At 46.6% G+C, this 19,014-nt stretch overlaps 1 protein-coding gene across 1 annotated transcript; it reads left to right on the top strand.

Moving 5' to 3' along the window:
* The first annotated feature begins 13,499 nt into the window (after window positions 1-13,499).
* On the top strand, window positions 13,500-18,048 carry ptmab (prothymosin alpha b). The gene is made up of 5 exons (XM_083928166.1): window positions 13,500-13,668; window positions 15,940-16,005; window positions 16,099-16,183; window positions 16,278-16,363; window positions 17,617-18,048. Exons 1-5 carry the CDS (start codon window positions 13,624-13,626, stop codon window positions 17,659-17,661), a joined length of 327 nt encoding a protein of 108 aa, XP_083784292.1. The 5' UTR covers window positions 13,500-13,623; the 3' UTR covers window positions 17,662-18,048.
* Window positions 18,049-19,014: the final 966 nt, after the last annotated feature.

The raw sequence follows: 19,014 nt of genomic DNA, 5'->3' as shown, positions 1-19,014 counted from the left end.
GTGTGTGTGTGTGTGTGTGTGTGTGTTTGTGTGTGTGTGTGTGTGTGTGTGTTTGTGTTGTTCCTGTGTGTGTGTGTGTCTGTGTGTGTGTGTGTGTGTGTGTGTGTGTTTGTGTTGTTCCTGTGTGTGTGTGTGTGTGCGTGTGTGTGTCTGTGTGTGTGTGTGTCTGTGTGTGTGTGTGTGTGTGTGTGTGTGTGTGTGTGTGTGTGTGTGTGTGTGAGAGTGTGTGTGTGTGTGTGCCTTTGTGTGAACGTCTCTAACAGTCTGTGGACCCAAGAAGAATACACACCCACACACAGTGAGAGTGAGGGGGATGCCAAATGGATCGGCGCCCCGACCAGTTTGGGGTTCTGTGCCTCGCTCGAGCCGGTTCTTTGGCTGACAACAGGAAGAACCGGGTCAGGACTGGGCACCGGGTCAGGACTGGGCACAGGGTCAGGACTGGGCACCGGGTCAGGACCGGGCACCGGGTCAGGACTGGGCACCAGGTCTGGACTGGGCACCGGGTCTGGACTGGGTACCGGGTCAGGACCGGGCACAGGGTCAGGACTGGGCACGAGGTCAGGACTGGGCACCGGGTCAGGACTGGGCACCGGGTCAGGACCGGGCACCGGGTCAGGACTGGGCACCAGGTCTGGACTGGGCACCGGGTCTGGACTGGGTACCGGGTCAGGACCGGGCACAGGGTCAGGACTGGACACCGGGTCAGGACTGGGTACCGGGTCAGGACTGGGCACAGGGTCAGGACTGGGCACCGGGTCAGGACCGGGCACCGGGTCAGGACTGGGCACCGGGTCTGGACTGGGCACCGGGTCTGGACTGGGCACAGGGTCAGGACTGGGTACCGGGTCAGGACCGGGCACAGGGTCAGGACTGGGCACGAGGTCAGGACTGGGCACCGGGTCAGGACCGGGCACCGGGTCAGGACTGGGCACCAGGTCTGGACTGGGCACCGGGTCTGGACTGGGTACCGGGTCAGGACCGGGCACCGGGTCAGGACTGGGTACCGGGTCAGGACCGGGCACAGGGTCAGGACTGGGCACGAGGTCAGGACTGGGCACAGGGTCAGGACTGGGCACGAGGTCAGGACTGGGCACCGGGTCTGGACTGGGCACCGGGTCAGGACTGGGCACGAGGTCAGGACTAGGCACGGGGTCAGGACTGGGCACCGGGTCAGGACCGGGCACCGGGTCAGGACCGGGCACCGGGTGTGGACTGGGCACCGGGTGTGGACTGGGCACCGGGTCAGGACCGGCCCTCTGAGGTCCTGGTCCAGCAGGGTTCATGTGGCGTCCTGAGGTCAGGTCGTGGATTTAGGAACAAAAGAAGTGAGAGTCGATGACCCAAAGAGCAGAAACCAGGAGGAAGACTCGGGTTCTGAAGGGTTCTGGGTCCGTTTACCGGGGCAGGAGACCTCTGATCTGACCCGGGTACGGGGTTTCTGTCGGACCTGAACCAGAAGATGATCCGGAACAGAACTTGTTGCAGCAGGAGTTGTTGGTCTGGAGGAGGAGCAGGAGGTCTGGAGGAGGAGCAGGAGGTCTGGAGGAGGAGCAGGAGGTCTGAAGGAGGAGCAGGAGGTCTGAAGGAGGAGCAGGAGGTCTGGAGGAGGAGCAGGAGGTCTGAAGGAGGAGCAGGAGGTCTGAAGGAGGAGCAGGAGGTACGGAGGAGGAGCAGGAGGTCTGAAGGAGGAGCAGGAGGTCTGGAGGAGGAGCAGGAGGTCTGAAGGAGGAGCAGGAGGTACGGAGGAGGAGCAGGAGGTCTGAAGGAGGAGCAGGAGGTCTGAAGGAGGAGCAGGAGGTCTGAAGGAGGAGCAGGAGGTCTGAAGGAGGAGCAGGAGGTCTGAAAGAGGAGCAGGAGGTACGGAGGAGGAGCAGGAGGTCTGAAGGAGGAGCAGGAGGTCTGGAGGAGGAGCAGGAGGTCTGAAGGAGGAGCAGGAGGTCTGGAGGAGGAGCAGGAGGTCTGAAGGAGGAGCAGGAGGTACGGAGGAGGAGCAGGAGGTCTGAAGGAGGAGCAGGAGGTACGGAGGAGGAGCAGGAGGTCTGAAGGAGGAGCAGGAGGTCTGAAGGAGGAGCAGGAGGTACGGAGGAGGAGCAGGAGGTCTGGAGGAGGAGCAGGAGGTCTGGAGGTCCAGAGGAGGAGCAGGAGGTCTGGAGGAGGAGCAGGAGGTCTGGAGGTGGAGCAGGAGGTCTAAAGGAGGAGCAGGAGGTCTGGAGGTGGAGCAGGAGGTCTAAAGGACGAGCAGGAGGTCTGGAGGAGGAGCAGGAGGTCTAAAGGACGAGCAGGAGGTCTGGAGGAGGAGCAGGAGGTCTAAAGTAGAAGCAGGGGGTCTGGAGGAGGAGCAGGAGGTCTGGAGGTGGAGCAGGAGGTCTGGAGGAGGAGGAGGAGGTCTGGAGGAGGAGCAGGAGGTCTGGAGGAGGAGCAGCAGGTACGGAGGAGGAGCAGGAGGTCTGGAGGAGGAGCAGGAGGTCTGGAGGAGGAGCAGGAGGTCTGGAGGAGGAGCGGGAGGTCTAAAGGAGGAGCAGGAGGTCTGGAGGTGGAGCAGGAGGTCTAAAGTAGAAGCAGGTGGTCTAAAGGAAGAGCAGGAGGTCTGGAGGAGGAGCAGGAGGTCTAAAGGAGGAGCAGGAGGTCTGGAGGAGGAGCAGGAGGTCTGGAGGAGGATCAGGAGGTCTGGAGGTCCAGAGGAGGAGCAGGAGGTCTGGAGGAGGAGCAGGAGGTCTGGAGGAGGAGCAGGAGGTCTGGAGGAGGAGCAGGAGGTCTAAAGGAGGAGCAGGAGGTCTGGAGGAGGAGCAGGAGGTCTAAAGGAGGAGCAGGAGGTCTAAAGGAGGAGCAGGAGGTCTGGAGGAGGAGCAGGAGGTCTGGAGGAGGAGCAGGAGGTCCAGAGGAGGAGCAGGAGGTCCGGAGGAGGAGCAGGAGGTCTGGAGGAGGAGCAGGAGGTCTGGAGGAGGAGCAGGGGGTCTGGAGGAGGAGCAGGAGGTCTGGAGGAGGAGCAGGAGGTCTGGAGGAGGAGCAGGAGGTCTAAAGGAGGAGCAGGAGGTCTGGAGGAGGAGCAGGAGGTCTAAAGGAGGAGCAGGAGGTCTGGAGGAGGAGCAGGAGGTCCGGAGGAGGAGCAGGAGGTCTAAAGGAGGAGCAGGAGGTCTGGAGGAGGAGCAGGAGGTCTAAAGGAGGAGCAGGAGGTCTGGAGCAGGAGCAGGAGGTCTGGAGGAGGAGCAGGAGGTCAGGAGGAGGAGCAGGAGGTCTAAAGGAGGAGCAGGAGGTCTGGAGGAGGAGCAGGAGGTCTGGAGGAGGAGCAGGAGGTCTGGAGGAGGAGCAGGAGGTCAGGAGGAGGAGCAGGAGGTCTAAAGGAGGAGCAGGAGGTCTGGAGGAGGAGCAGGAGGTCTGGAGGAGGAGCAGGAGGTCTGGAGGAGGAGCAGGAGCAGTGTTTGTGTCTCAGCTTGTTCTTTCAAACAGAATTCCAGCTGTGAATGTGCAGCCGGAGGCAACAGGCTCATAAAGCTTCTTCTCCTCCTGACACGTTCAGGGCTGAGCACGAGTTTACTTCAGGTAATGGACGAGTGGAATGGCTTTAATACTACATTACCCATGAGCCTCAGCACACATCACCCATGAGCCTCAGCACACACACACACACACATATATATATATATATATATATATATATATACATATATATATATATATATATATGTATATTCATATATTTCAGAGATTGTCCAGAACTCTGATTGGACGATTCCTCCCTAATCAATACAAACAAGTGAGAGTTTCAGCTCTACACACACACACACACACACACACACACACACACACACACACACACACACACACACACACACACACACACACACACACACACACACACACACACACACACACACAGCAGTGAAGCCTTGACTGCAGGTTTTTAAAAAATAGATGCAAAACTACCACAAAAAGATGCAAAATGACTAAAAACATGAAAAACCACCGGTGTGACCGTGCAGTTCTGGCCCGGTTGCTCCTGGACTCCCTGGTGTGTTGAGGCCGAGGCGCTCCAGGACGGGGTCACAGGATCAAGTGCAGGTCCGGGGCCCGGCTCGCTCCACTCTGGACCTGAATGGTGTCGATTCCAAAAGAAATCTGCACTTAATCAAATTATGTTCAACCAATTTCAGCACAGAGGAGCCGGGGCTTTAGGGGGGCCCTGGGCTTTAGGGGGGCCCCGGGGCTTTAGGGGGGCCCTGGGGGACTTTAGGGGGGCCCTGTGGAATCCAGACCTCCAGACCAGCGCCGTCCCAGGACACGGTGACGGATCTGGACTGGACTCAGATCCAGATCCGTCTCCTTTAGTCGTCTAAACCTAACCGTCTCCTTTAGTGACTAAACTTAACCGTCTCCTTTAGTGACTAAACTTAACCGTCTCCTTTAGTGGTCTAAACTTAACCGTCTCCTTTAGTGACTAAACTTAACCGTCTCCTTTAGTGTCTAAACTTAACCGTCACCTTTAGTGTCTAAACTTAACCGTCTCCTTTAGTGTCTAAACTTAACCGTCTCCTTTAGTCGTCTAAACTTAACCGTCTCCTTTAGTGTCTAAACTTAACCGTCACCTTTAGTGACTAAACTTAACCGTCTCCTTTAGTGTCTAAACTTAACCGTCTCCTTTAGTCGTCAAAACTTAACCGTCTCCTTTAGTGACTAAACTTAACCGTCACCTTTAGTCGTCTAAACTTAACCGTCTCCTTTAGTCGTCAAAACTTAACCGTCTCCTTTAGTGACTAAACTTAACCGTCTCCTTTAGTCGTCTAAACTTAACCGTCTCCTTTAGTGTCTAAACTTAACCGTCTCCTTTAGTGTCTAAACTTAACCGTCTCCTTTAGTGACTAAACTTAACCGTCTCCTTTAGTGTCTAAACTTAACCGTCTCCTTTAGTGTCTAAACTTAACCGTCTCCTTTAGTGACTAAACTTAACCGTCTCCTTTAGTGACTAAACTTAACCGTCTCCTTTAGTCGTCTAAACTTAACCGTCTCCTTTAGTGTCTAAACTTAACCGTCTCCTTTAGTGTCTAAACTTAACCGTCTCCTTTAGTGACTAAACTTAACCGTCTCCTTTAGTGACTAAACTTAACCATCTCCTTTAGTGTCTAAACTTAACCGTCTCCTTTAGTGACTAAACTTAACCATCTCCTTTAGTGTCTAAACTTAACCGTCTCCTTTAGTGACTAAACTTAACCGTCTCCTTTAGTGTCTAAACTTAACCGTCTCCTTTAGTGACTAAACTTAACCATCTCCTTTAGTGACTGAACTTAACCGTCTCCTTTAGTGACTAAACTTAACCATCTCCTTTAGTGACTGAACTTAACCGTCTCCTTTAGTGACTAAACTTAACCGTCTCCTTTAGTGTCTAAACTTAACCGTCTCCTTTAGTGACTAAACTTAACCGTCTCCTTTAGAGACTAAACTTAACCGTCTCCTTTAGTGACTAAACTTAACCATCTCCTTTAGTGTCTAAACTTAACCGTCTCCTTTAGTGACTAAACTTAACCGTCTCCTTTAGTCGTCTAAACTTAACCGTCTCCTTTAGTGACTAAACTTAACCGTCTCCTTTAGTCGTCAAAACTTAACCGTCTCCTTTAGAGACTAAACTTAACCGTCACCTTTAGTCGTCTAAACTTAACCGTCTCCTTTAGTGACTAAACTTAACCGTCTCCTTTAGTGACTAAACTTAACCGTCTCCTTTAGTCGTCTAAACTTAACCGTCTCCTTTAGTGACTAAACTTAACCGTCTCCTTTAGTCGTCAAAACTTAACCGTCTCCTTTAGAGACTAAACTTAACCGTCACCTTTAGTCGTCTAAACTTAACCGTCTCCTTTAGTCGTCAAAACTTAACCGTCTCCTTTAGTGACTAAACTTAACCGTCTCCTTTAGTCGTCTAAACTTAACCGTCTCCTTTAGTCGTCAAAACTTAACCGTCTCCTTTAGTGACTAAACTTAACCGTCTCCTTTAGTGTCTAAACTTAACCGTCTCCTTTAGTGTCTAAACTTAACCGTCTCCTTTAGTCGTCTAAACTTAACCGTCACCTTTAGTGACTAAACTTAACCGTCTCCTTTAGTGACTAAACTTAACCGTCTCCTTTAGTGTCTAAACTTAACCGTCTCCTTTAGTGACTAAACTTAACCGTCTCCTTTAGTCGTCTAAACTTAACCGTCTCCTTTAGTGTCTAAACTTAACCGTCTCCTTTAGAGACTAAACTTAACCGTCTCCTTTAGTGACTAAACTTAACCGTCTCCTTTAGTGACTAAACTTAACCGTCTCCTTTAGTCGTCTAAACTTAACCGTCACCTTTAGTGGTCTGAACTTAACCGTCTCCTTTAGTGTCTAAACTTAACCGTCTCCTTTAGAGACTAAACTTAACCGTCTCCTTTAGAGACTAAACTTAACCGTCTCCTTAAGTGACTAAACTTAACCGTCTCCTTTAGTGACTAAACTTAACCGTCTCCTTTAGAGACTAAACTTAACCGTCTCCTTTAGTCGTCTAAACTTAACCGTCTCCTTTAGTCGTCTAAACTTAACCGTCTCCTCTAGTGACTAAACTTAACCGTCTCCTTTAGTGACTAAACTTAACCGTCTCCTTTAGAGACTAAACTTAACCGTCTCCTTTAGTGTCTAAACTTAACCGTCTCCTTTAGTGACTAAACTTAACCGTCTCCTTTAGTGACTAAACTTAACCGTCTCCTTTAGTGACTAAACTTAACCGTCTCCTTTAGTGACTAAACTTAACCGTCTCCTCTAGTGACTAAACTTAACCGTCTCCTTTAGTGACTAAACTTAACCGTCTCCTTTAGAGACTAAACTTAACCGTCTCCTTTAGAGACTAAACTTAACCGTCTCCTTTAGTGACTAAACTTAACCGTCTCCTTTAGAGACTAAACTTAACCGTCTCCTCTAGTGACTAAACTTAACCGTCTCCTTTAGAGACTAAACTTAACCGTCTCCTTTAGTCGTCTAAACTTAACCGTCTCCTTTAGTGACTAAACTTAACCGTCTCCTTTAGTGACTAAACTTAACCGTCTCCTTTAGAGACTAAACTTAACCGTCTCCTTTAGTGTCTAAACTTAGCCGTCTCCTTTAGTGACTAAACTTAACCGCCTCCTTTAGTGACTAAACTTAACCGTCTCCTTTAGTGACTAAACTTAACCGTCTCCTTTAGTGACTAAACTTAACCGTCTCCTCTAGTGACTAAACTTAACCGTCTCCTTTAGTGACTAAACTTAACCGTCTCCTTTAGAGACTAAACTTAACCGTCTCCTTTAGTGACTAAACTTAACCGTCTCCTTTAGTGACTAAACTTAACCGTCTCCTTTAGAGACTAAACTTAACCGTCTCCTTTAGTCGTCTAAACTTAACCGTCTCCTCTAGTAACTAAACTTAACCGTCTCCTTTAGTGACTAAACTTAACCGTCTCCTTTAGAGACTAAACTTAACCGTCTCCTTTAGTGTCTAAACTTAACCGTCTCCTTTAGTGACTAAACTTAACCGTCTCCTTTAGTGACTAAACTTAACCGTCTCCTTTAGTGACTAAACTTAACCGTCTCCTCTAGTGACTAAACTTAACCGTCTCCTTTAGTGACTAAACTTAACCGTCTCCTTTAGAGACTAAACTTAACCGTCTCCTTTAGTGTCTAAACTTAACCGTCTCCTTTAGTGACTAAACTTAACCGTCTCCTTTAGTGACTAAACTTAACCGTCTCCTTTAGTGACTAAACTTAACCGTCACCTTTAGTGTCTAAACTTAACCGTCTCCTTTAGAGACTAAACTTAACCGTCACCTTTAGTGGTCTGAACTTAACCGTCTCCTTTAGTGTCTAAACTTAACCGTCTCCTTTAGAGACTAAACTTAACCGTCACCTTTAGTGGTCTGAACTTAACCGTCTCCTTTAGTGACTAAACTTAACCGTCTCCTTTAGTCGTCCAAACTTAACCGTCTCCTCTAGTGACTAAACTTAACCGTCTCCTTTAGAGACTAAACTTAACCGTCTCCTTTAGTGACTAAACTTAACCGTCTCCTTTAGTGACTAAACTTAACCGTCTCCTTTAGTGACTAAATTTAACCGTCTCCTTTAGTGTCTAAACTTAACCGTCTCCTTTAGTGACTAAACTTAACCGTCTCCTTTAGTGACTAAATTTAACCGTCTCCTTTAGTGACTAAACTTAACGGTCTCCTTTAGTGTCTAAACTTAACCGTCTCCTTTAGTCGTCCAAACTTAACCGTCTCCTCTAGTGACTAAACTTAACCGTCTCCTTTAGAGACTAAACTTAACCGTCTCCTTTAGTCGTCTAAGCTTAACCGTCTCCTCTAGTGACTAAACTTAACCGTCTCCTTTAGAGACTAAACTTAACCGTCTCCTTTAGTGACTAAACTTAACCGTCTCCTTTAGAGACTAAACTTAACCGTCTCCTTTAGTGTCTGAACTTAACCGTCTCCTTTAGTGTCTAAACTTAACCGTCTCCTTTAGTGTCTAAACTTAACCGTCTCCTTTAGTGACTAAACTTAACCGTCTCCTTTAGAGACTAAACTTAACCGTCTCCTTTAGTGTCTGAACTTAACCGTCTCCTTTAGTGTCTAAACTTAACCGTCTCCTTTAGTGTCTGAACTTAACCGTCTCCTTTAGTGTCTAAACTTAACCGTCTCCTTTAGTGACTGAACTTAACCGTCTCCTTTAGTGTCTAAACTTAACCGTCTCCTTTAGTGTCTAAACTTAACCGTCTCCTTTAGTGACTGAACTTAACCGTCACCTTTAGTGTCTAAACTTAACCGTCTCCTTTAGTCGTCAAAACTTAACCGTCTCCTTTAGAGACTAAACTTAACCGTCACCTTTAGTCGTCTAAACTTAACCGTCTCCTTTAGTCGTCAAAACTTAACCGTCTCCTTTAGTGACTAAACTTAACCGTCTCCTTTAGTCGTCTAAACTTAACCGTCTCCTTTAGTCGTCAAAACTTAACCGTCTCCTTTAGTGACTAAACTTAACCGTCTCCTTTAGTGTCTAAACTTAACCGTCTCCTTTAGTGTCTAAACTTAACCGTCTCCTTTAGTCGTCTAAACTTAACCGTCACCTTTAGTGACTAAACTTAACCGTCTCCTTTAGTGACTAAACTTAACCGTCTCCTTTAGTGTCTAAACTTAACCGTCTCCTTTAGTGACTAAACTTAACCGTCTCCTTTAGTCGTCTAAACTTAACCGTCTCCTTTAGTGTCTAAACTTAACCGTCTCCTTTAGAGACTAAACTTAACCGTCTCCTTTAGTGACTAAACTTAACCGTCTCCTTTAGTGACTAAACTTAACCGTCTCCTTTAGTCGTCTAAACTTAACCGTCACCTTTAGTGGTCTGAACTTAACCGTCTCCTTTAGTGTCTAAACTTAACCGTCTCCTTTAGAGACTAAACTTAACCGTCTCCTTTAGAGACTAAACTTAACCGTCTCCTTAAGTGACTAAACTTAACCGTCTCCTTTAGTGACTAAACTTAACCGTCTCCTTTAGAGACTAAACTTAACCGTCTCCTTTAGTCGTCTAAACTTAACCGTCTCCTTTAGTCGTCTAAACTTAACCGTCTCCTCTAGTGACTAAACTTAACCGTCTCCTTTAGTGACTAAACTTAACCGTCTCCTTTAGAGACTAAACTTAACCGTCTCCTTTAGTGTCTAAACTTAACCGTCTCCTTTAGTGACTAAACTTAACCGTCTCCTTTAGTGACTAAACTTAACCGTCTCCTTTAGTGACTAAACTTAACCGTCTCCTTTAGTGACTAAACTTAACCGTCTCCTCTAGTGACTAAACTTAACCGTCTCCTTTAGTGACTAAACTTAACCGTCTCCTTTAGAGACTAAACTTAACCGTCTCCTTTAGAGACTAAACTTAACCGTCTCCTTTAGTGACTAAACTTAACCGTCTCCTTTAGAGACTAAACTTAACCGTCTCCTTTAGTCGTCTAAACTTAACCGTCTCCTCTAGTGACTAAACTTAACCGTCTCCTTTAGAGACTAAACTTAACCGTCTCCTTTAGTCGTCTAAACTTAACCGTCTCCTTTAGTGACTAAACTTAACCGTCTCCTTTAGTGACTAAACTTAACCGTCTCCTTTAGAGACTAAACTTAACCGTCTCCTTTAGTGTCTAAACTTAGCCGTCTCCTTTAGTGACTAAACTTAACCGCCTCCTTTAGTGACTAAACTTAACCGTCTCCTTTAGTGACTAAACTTAACCGTCTCCTTTAGTGACTAAACTTAACCGTCTCCTCTAGTGACTAAACTTAACCGTCTCCTTTAGTGACTAAACTTAACCGTCTCCTTTAGAGACTAAACTTAACCGTCTCCTTTAGTGACTAAACTTAACCGTCTCCTTTAGTGACTAAACTTAACCGTCTCCTTTAGAGACTAAACTTAACCGTCTCCTTTAGTCGTCTAAACTTAACCGTCTCCTCTAGTAACTAAACTTAACCGTCTCCTTTAGTGACTAAACTTAACCGTCTCCTTTAGAGACTAAACTTAACCGTCTCCTTTAGTGTCTAAACTTAACCGTCTCCTTTAGTGACTAAACTTAACCGTCTCCTTTAGTGACTAAACTTAACCGTCTCCTTTAGTGACTAAACTTAACCGTCTCCTCTAGTGACTAAACTTAACCGTCTCCTTTAGTGACTAAACTTAACCGTCTCCTTTAGAGACTAAACTTAACCGTCTCCTTTAGTGTCTAAACTTAACCGTCTCCTTTAGTGACTAAACTTAACCGTCTCCTTTAGTGACTAAACTTAACCGTCTCCTTTAGTGACTAAACTTAACCGTCACCTTTAGTGTCTAAACTTAACCGTCTCCTTTAGAGACTAAACTTAACCGTCACCTTTAGTGGTCTGAACTTAACCGTCTCCTTTAGTGTCTAAACTTAACCGTCTCCTTTAGAGACTAAACTTAACCGTCACCTTTAGTGGTCTGAACTTAACCGTCTCCTTTAGTGACTAAACTTAACCGTCTCCTTTAGTCGTCCAAACTTAACCGTCTCCTCTAGTGACTAAACTTAACCGTCTCCTTTAGAGACTAAACTTAACCGTCTCCTTTAGTGACTAAACTTAACCGTCTCCTTTAGTGACTAAACTTAACCGTCTCCTTTAGTGACTAAATTTAACCGTCTCCTTTAGTGTCTAAACTTAACCGTCTCCTTTAGTGACTAAACTTAACCGTCTCCTTTAGTGACTAAATTTAACCGTCTCCTTTAGTGACTAAACTTAACGGTCTCCTTTAGTGTCTAAACTTAACCGTCTCCTTTAGTCGTCCAAACTTAACCGTCTCCTCTAGTGACTAAACTTAACCGTCTCCTTTAGAGACTAAACTTAACCGTCTCCTTTAGTCGTCTAAGCTTAACCGTCTCCTCTAGTGACTAAACTTAACCGTCTCCTTTAGAGACTAAACTTAACCGTCTCCTTTAGTGACTAAACTTAACCGTCTCCTTTAGAGACTAAACTTAACCGTCTCCTTTAGTGTCTGAACTTAACCGTCTCCTTTAGTGTCTAAACTTAACCGTCTCCTTTAGTGTCTAAACTTAACCGTCTCCTTTAGTGACTAAACTTAACCGTCTCCTTTAGAGACTAAACTTAACCGTCTCCTTTAGTGTCTGAACTTAACCGTCTCCTTTAGTGTCTAAACTTAACCGTCTCCTTTAGTGTCTGAACTTAACCGTCTCCTTTAGTGTCTAAACTTAACCGTCTCCTTTAGTGACTGAACTTAACCGTCTCCTTTAGTGTCTAAACTTAACCGTCTCCTTTAGTGTCTAAACTTAACCGTCTCCTTTAGTGACTGAACTTAACCGTCACCTTTAGTGTCTAAACTTAACCGTCTCCTTTAGTGTCTAAACTTAACCGTCTCCTTTAGTGACTAAACTTAACCGTCTCCTTTAGTGACTAAATTTAACGGTCTTTCAGTATCATGTGTGTTTTTTCTTTAACTCTGTTGACAAACAAACAAACAAACAAACAAACAAACAAACAAACAAACAAACAAAGTCTCATATTTAAAGAATTTTTTATTATTTAGCAGAAATAAAAACGTCTTCTCTGAAAACACGTTGCGCGTGGGGGGGGGGGGGGGGGGGGGCAGAGCTCCGGTCCCGGATCACCCGCTGCTGCTTCAGTGTGAACAGCCCCGCTCCCGGATCAGACGCGTCCCGGTGCTCCGCTCCCCCGCGCGTCCTGGCCGCGGCTCTCGCGGCGCTGAGAGGCTTCAAACCGGGGGAAGAGGAAACAAGTGGAACTGTGCACCGACGCCGCGGATCCGCATCCAGATCCGGACCCGGGTTTGCAGCGCGCCGCCGGGGCTCAGGTTTGAACTGACGGACGTCCGCGCCGGCCAATCAGCGCCCGCCGTGCGCCGACGCCGCGTCCCTTCCACTGAACCGACCAATCGGAGGCGCGCTCTGCGGCGGAGTGCGTCACCCGGGCAGAATGCGAGTGTGGGCCGCCTGCTCCCGGAGCGCACTCCGCTCCCATCCCCCATCCTCCGCAGCAATGGCGGCCCCGGCCTGTGTGCGGCCCGGCCTGCGCGCGGCCCCTCAGGTTAAAGACATGTGTTCAGATCTGGGTAAGGAACCAATCCGTGTGTCACCACGACCCTCACGAGCACACTGGAGCCGTTTTACGCACGCTCTCATCGCATGTCTGTTGTGTCGCACTGCTTTTTTTTTTTCTTTATCTCTGACCCTCCCTCCTCTTCCTCCACCTCCTCCTCCTCCCTTTCTCCTCCACGGCCGGAGCTTCTCCTCCTGTAACAATGGAGAGATGGAGGAAATGAGGCCACCGGCGCCGTTTCACCGTCTCACCCCTCACGCTCTCCACCCCACGGTTCCTCGCGGACCGTGTTTATCCGTGCGTCGACCTTGGCGCACGGGCTTCTGTGGAGTTATGTAATAAAGCAAATGCAGAGTGTCAAGTGCGCACATAGAGATGATTCAAACATGGAGGGGGGGGGCGGGGCAGCGGCGGTGAGGCTCCACATTAACATTCTTTACGCTTTAATCTGATTCATGAAGCAGATTAATAAACACCGTTAATCCGCTAACACCGACGTGTCCCCCCCGCCGCTCCGGTCTCTCCGGTGGGCGGGAGAAACGGAGCCGTCGCCTCCTCGACTCGACCAGACGAACATCAATCAATCAAACTGCGACATCGACCTGAAGCCGCTCACTTCGGTGCCCTGTCGGGTTTCTTTCGCGCGTAATTCGGTGTAACGTGAATGTTTGTGCGCAGAAAAAAGCGCAAACGCGCAACATTGTGCCCGGTTTGGTTTCCCCCGGTGCGCGTTATTGTTTTTGTGGACGGTTTTTGCAGAAACGGACAGGAGGAGGGGGGCGTGGTCTCCGGGTTTAGAAACTCAGCCCATTGTTCCACTCGGACGCGTAAAGAGAACACCTCTGTGGAGCCTGCAGCCAATCCGCGGCCGCCGTCCTCCTCCCGGGCCCCGCCCCCCAGCCTATATTAAAGGCTCGGCCGTGAGCAGCAGCAGCGGCCACTGGCACCGAATCCCCCCGACCGACGCACGGACACGGACGCGGATTTACTTTATTCACCCTTTCATTTGAGCCGTCCTTTATTTTAGTCCACTCCAACAATGGCAGACACGAAAGTTGACTCCGGGTCGGAAATCTCCACTAAGGTAAGAGTCCGCGCGCCTCCGCCGGAGCCGCCGCCGCGCGCACTAAGCTCCTCAGCAGAATAAAGCTCCCGGGCTCTAACCTACATTCGGTTCTTTGAACCTTTCGTCGGCGCTTCGCGCTCGTTCGGACCCTGAGAGGTCGGAGCCGCTGTGAGCCCGCAGCGGGTCCAGGCAGAGGCGGAGGATCCGGGTCTCCGTCCTCGGCACTGATGGAAAATGTCCCCGGTTTGGAGCGCGCGGGGGTCTCGGCTCCGCATCACGGAAACAGGCTGCGCTGAGTCTCATTGTCCGGAGAGTCCGCGCGGGTTCTTTGTTTATTCCGGCGGCTCGGTTCCGCTCTCACCGACGCGCTCCTCAGGTCCGGACCGGAACAGTCCGACCCGAGCGGCTCCCCCGCGCGCTTCGCTGCTGCTTTTTGTGGCTCTTTTTTCTTCCACCCCGCGCGCTGATTAATGAACGCGAGGTCGAATCCCGCTTCAGCTGAAAACAGACGGGCTGTTTTGTTCACGGTGACCCGGAGCCGCTCTCCACCGGGGCCGAGCAGCTCTCCGCCGGGGCTGAGCCGCTCTCCACCGGGCAGAGCCGCTCTCCACCGGGCTGAGCCGCTCTCCACCGGGCTGAGGACCGGAGTTGCTCCGTTTGAATGGAGGACGCGGAGGCGGTGCGTAAAAGCACCGACGGCAACTTTCGGAGCGTTTTTACAGTGTTTGTTTTTCAGAGGCACCGGCGGGCCCCCGGTTTGTTTACCGACTCTGGAAGGTCTGCTGCTGCTTTAACGGACTCTTGTTTATTCAACCTCCGTTCACCGGAGAGCTTTGACACGCGCGCAGCGAGCCGCGGCTTCCGCGTTCACTTCAGTGTTTTTGAGCAGAGCGCGTTTGTGTCTCAGGGGAAAGTTTCTTTTTCTCTGTGTGTGTGTGTGTGTGTGTGTGTGTGTGTGTGTGGGTATGTGTGTGTGTGTGTGTGTGTGTGTGTGTGTGTGTGTGTGTGTGTGTGTGTGTGTGTGTGTGTGTGTGTGTGTGTGTGTGTGTGTGTGTGTGTGTGTGTGTGTGTCGGAGGTGTGATGTGACGCCGCTGGTTTTCCCCTCTTTGTGCTCCCCCCCTCTCTCTCTTCATCTTTGTGTCTTTTTTAAATGTTCATCTCTTTCCGCTCGGACTTTGGATCAAATTTGGTAAAACTTTAATTGCCCCCGCGGGGGGGTCGGGTCTGTGGGAGCGGGTCTGGGGGAGCGGGTCTGGATGAGTCGGGTCCGGGGGAGTCGGGCTCCGTAACAGCGGAGGGAAGGATCGGGTCGAGCAGCAGCAGCATAATCCTGAGAGATAATAACTAATGAACATATGGAGCGTGAGCAGAGGGCAAAGTTGGGGCCTGGTGTGTCCGCGGAGGATCCTCGGTGCCGCTCACACACTTGTTTAAAGTCGTGGAGCATTTTTACGCACGAAGCGCCTTTTTACGCGCGGAGAGCGGAGCCTCCTCGGGCTCCTGTGGAGGAGCCCCGGTGCTCCTGAACAGCTTAACGGGCTTTAAGGAACACGATTATTTAATTATGTAAAGCAATGAATCAATAACAGTGTGTGTGTGCGTGCGCGCGCGCGTGCAGAGAGGATAAAAGACGGTGTCGACGAAACGAGGAAACGGAGCCGCTATAAATAGGCTCGGCGGGCGTTTTTCCGGTGTAAGTGGAGCAAAAACCCCCTGAAGGTGTTTTCTGTGTGTGTGTGTGTGTGCGTGTGTGTGCGCGCGGACACCGGACCCCCGGGCCACCGTATTTTCGCTTTCCTGTCCCGTTTCTCGGCTGCCATGTGTCGTCTTCTATTGTCCTTCTCCGTTACAACGAGCGGCAGCAGCAGCCGCGTGCACCGTGCGCGTCACCCCCCCCCCCCCCCCCCCCCTCCATCACTCACCCCCCTCCCCCTTCCCTCCCTCCTCCTCCTCTCGCCCTCCTGTGTTATTTTAAACGGAGCGGTGCATCCTGGGTGTTGCAGTGCCTCTCCCGGGCGTGTCTCGTGACATATGGTGGCGACGGCAGCCCGCGGAAGACTACAATACCCAGAGTGCCCCGCGGGAACACATCAAAGTATCAGATTACAACACATTAGAGGGGATGGAGTGGGAGGAGGAGGAGGATGGGGGAGGAGGGGGAGGAGGGGGAGGATCTGCAGAGACCGATATGGTGTTTAAATAGGAAGTGTGCAGCTCCCAGAATGCACCGGGGCGCCTCTAACTAGGCCATTAGGCAGAAGTTTGAACACATCATGTTTCTGTTCCAGGACCTGAAAGAGAAGAAGCTGCTGGAGGAGAAGGAGAACGGCAAAGACACCGCCACCAACGGGAAGGTAACCAACGCCGCCGCCGACGCCACGAGAGCTCTGACGTCACTTTCAAAAACTCAAAACAGTCGCTTCATAACTTTCCTTCTTTCTTTGCAGGAGAACGAGGAGAACGGCGAGCCCGAGGTCGATGACGACGAAGACGATGAAGTGGACGAGGAGGACGAGGAAGACGACGGAGAAGGTCGCCGCATGTTTTTATCTTTCCACCATTTTTTAACGTAAATAATTTCCAGGGACACGTGAAAAAAACCCGGTGGTTCCTCTTCGTCCTGCAGGTGACGAGGAAGACGAGGAGGACGACGACGACGAGCTGGAGGGAGGAACGAAACGGGCGGCTGACGACGACGACGACGACGACGAGGTCAGGCGCCGCCGCACGACCGTGACCCGCGGAGTCAGACGGGCGCCAACGACATAAGAATAAAGAAAATAAACATTTAGAGAAATAAATAAAAGAATAAAGTGAATAAAAAAAATAGGAATATTAAGAGAAATAAAGTATAATTAAAAAATAGAAATATATTAATATTATAAATGTTAAAGAAAAATGTAAGGAAAATAAATAAAATAGAAATATTGAGAAATAAATAAAAGAATAAAAAGTCAATAAAAAACAAGAGATATTAATAAAAAAAAGTAAATAGAAATATTAAGAGAAATAAATGAAAGAATGAAAAGTAATTAAAAAAAACTCGGAATATTTAGAGAAACAAATAAAAAATAAAATAAAAATAGAAATATTAAGAGAAAAAAAAGAAAAGGTAAATAAAATAAATATTGAAATGGTGAGGAAATATATTAAAGAAAAATAGTAAAATTATAGGAATGTTTAAAAAAATTAATAAAAGAAATTATATGAAAAAAAAATATTAAAGAATAAAAAGTACATTTAAAACAATTAGAAAAATTCACAGAAATAAATTAAAGAATAAAACTAAATTTATATAAAATAGAAATATCAAAATACGTTTTAATAATTTTCTCATATAAATTACTCTAAATTAAAATATATTTTTTATTGTTTTTAAATTTATATCCATTTATTTATTATTTATTCTTAAGGTGAAAATAAATAAATGGATACAAATAAAATACAAATTTAAAAAATTGAAATACCAAGAGAAATAAATAAAAGAATAAAAAGTACAATTAAAACAATTTAAAATAAATTAAATATAAAGTAAATTAAAAAAATAGATGTATCAAAATATTTTAGTTTTACTCTGAATTAATTCTCTTTTAATTGTTTTTAAATTCATATCAATTCATTTTTTTCTATTCTTAAATAAATAAATTAATAAAATAATTTGCAATAAATAGATAAAAAATAAAATACAGAAAATAATGAATATAAAGGAAAAATAACGTAATCTTTATATTTCCACGTTTATTTTCGTCTTATTGAACAGATTTTCTCTGTTTTGCAAAATAACAAGAAACAGCAAACAATAAACTCTTAATTAAATAAATATAAAGTAAATTAAAAGTGAATTTGCGTTGTTGTGGCGCTCCTGTGACTCCGTACATCCTCGCCATCAAGAATCCGACCAATCAGAGCCTTCGACCTTTAACCTCACGCCTCCTTCTTCTTCTTCTTCTTCTTCTCTTCTTCAGGACGACGTCGAAACCAAGAAGCAGAAAACCGACGATGACGATTGATGCGTTTTCCCGCCCGGCGCCATCCTGCTGAACCACTTCCTGTTTCCTCCCCTCTGAGCGACGTCACACGCCACAAAGGGGGGGGGGGAGGGGGCGGGAGGAGGGAGTAATAATAAAAAATCAAAAAATTACACATGGTCATTTAGCAAGTAGAGTTCAACACACACACACACACACACACATATATACACACACACACACACACGCACACACACACACACACACACACTCGATCTCCCCTCACAACAAATTTTCTGGAGGAAAAAGCAGCGACGCAGAAATCCGGCTTCTCTTCAACGACGACAACACGAAAGGAGAATTTGTTTGTATTTTTATTTACATTTTATATTTTTGTACATATTGTTAGAGGGGGGGGCAGAGGAGGGGGGGCGGGGTGCAGGGGGGGGGGCAGATCTGACTGCGTTTGACCTTTGACCTTTGACCATGTGACGACTTCAAACCCACGACAGACGCTGAACTCAGAGCATTCCAGTAACTGTGGCGTCCGTCCGTTAGCTCGAGCAGGACTAGTGTGTGTGTGTGTGTGTGTGTGTGGGGGGGGGGGCGGTGAGGGTGAGGGGGGTGTATGTGGGGGGGGGGGGTCCTTTTGTTTTCTGACGGCCTGTTTTGTGTCTGTGCGAAGTTTGTTGTTTGACAATAAACCGGACTTTTATTTTGTGAGTTGTATTTTGTTTCTGGGAGTGTTTTGTTCCCTCTGCAGCCGGGACACAGTTTCATTTATTATATATTTATTATTTTTATATATATATATAAATATATTTATTTATTATATTTATTTTATATTGACTATATATATATTTATTTAAATTATTTATTATATATATATATTTATTTATTATATATATTTATTTAAATTATATATTATTTAGTATATATATTTATATTTAGTTATTTATAATACATATTTATTTAATATATTTATTTATTATTATATATATTTATTATATATTCATTATTTATATATTTATTTATTTATTATATATATTTAGTTTTTAATATATATTTATTTATTTACACTTTCTATTTTCTGCAGCTGTGAAACAAAGGATGAACTTTTGGAAACATGTTTAAATAATTTAGTTTGGAGCAATAAAAAAACATCTGGACAATAATAAAAAAATAAAATAAATATGGAAATATATAGGCAAATAAAATGTAAATTAAAAAAGAGAAAATTTTAAAGAAATAAAATTAATGGAAATATTAAGACATAAAATATATTAAAAAAAATATGTGGAAATATTTAGACAAATAAAATATAGAATAAAATAATCAGCTGATTTATGAAACTTTATGGTTCATTTCTGAGAAAGTATTTTTACAGTTATGTAT

The sequence above is a fragment of the Echiichthys vipera genome (assembly GCF_963691815.1).
Source record: "Echiichthys vipera genome assembly, chromosome: 15".
Taxonomy (NCBI): domain Eukaryota; kingdom Metazoa; phylum Chordata; class Actinopteri; order Perciformes; family Trachinidae; genus Echiichthys; species Echiichthys vipera.
Note: the sequence above shows the minus strand (reverse complement) of the source record. Positions and strands in the feature narration are given on the sequence as shown.

Coding starts and splice junctions, on each gene's coding strand:
- ptmab (XM_083928166.1), top strand. CDS start 13,624: ATGGCAGACACGAAAGTTGACTCCGGGTCGGAAATCTCCACTAAG. Junction 13,669..15,939: donor GGTCGGAAATCTCCACTAAG/GTAAGAGTCCGC, acceptor TTTCTGTTCCAG/GACCTGAAAGAGAAGAAGCT. Junction 16,184..16,277: donor CGAGGAAGACGACGGAGAAG/GTCGCCGCATGT, acceptor TTCGTCCTGCAG/GTGACGAGGAAGACGAGGAG.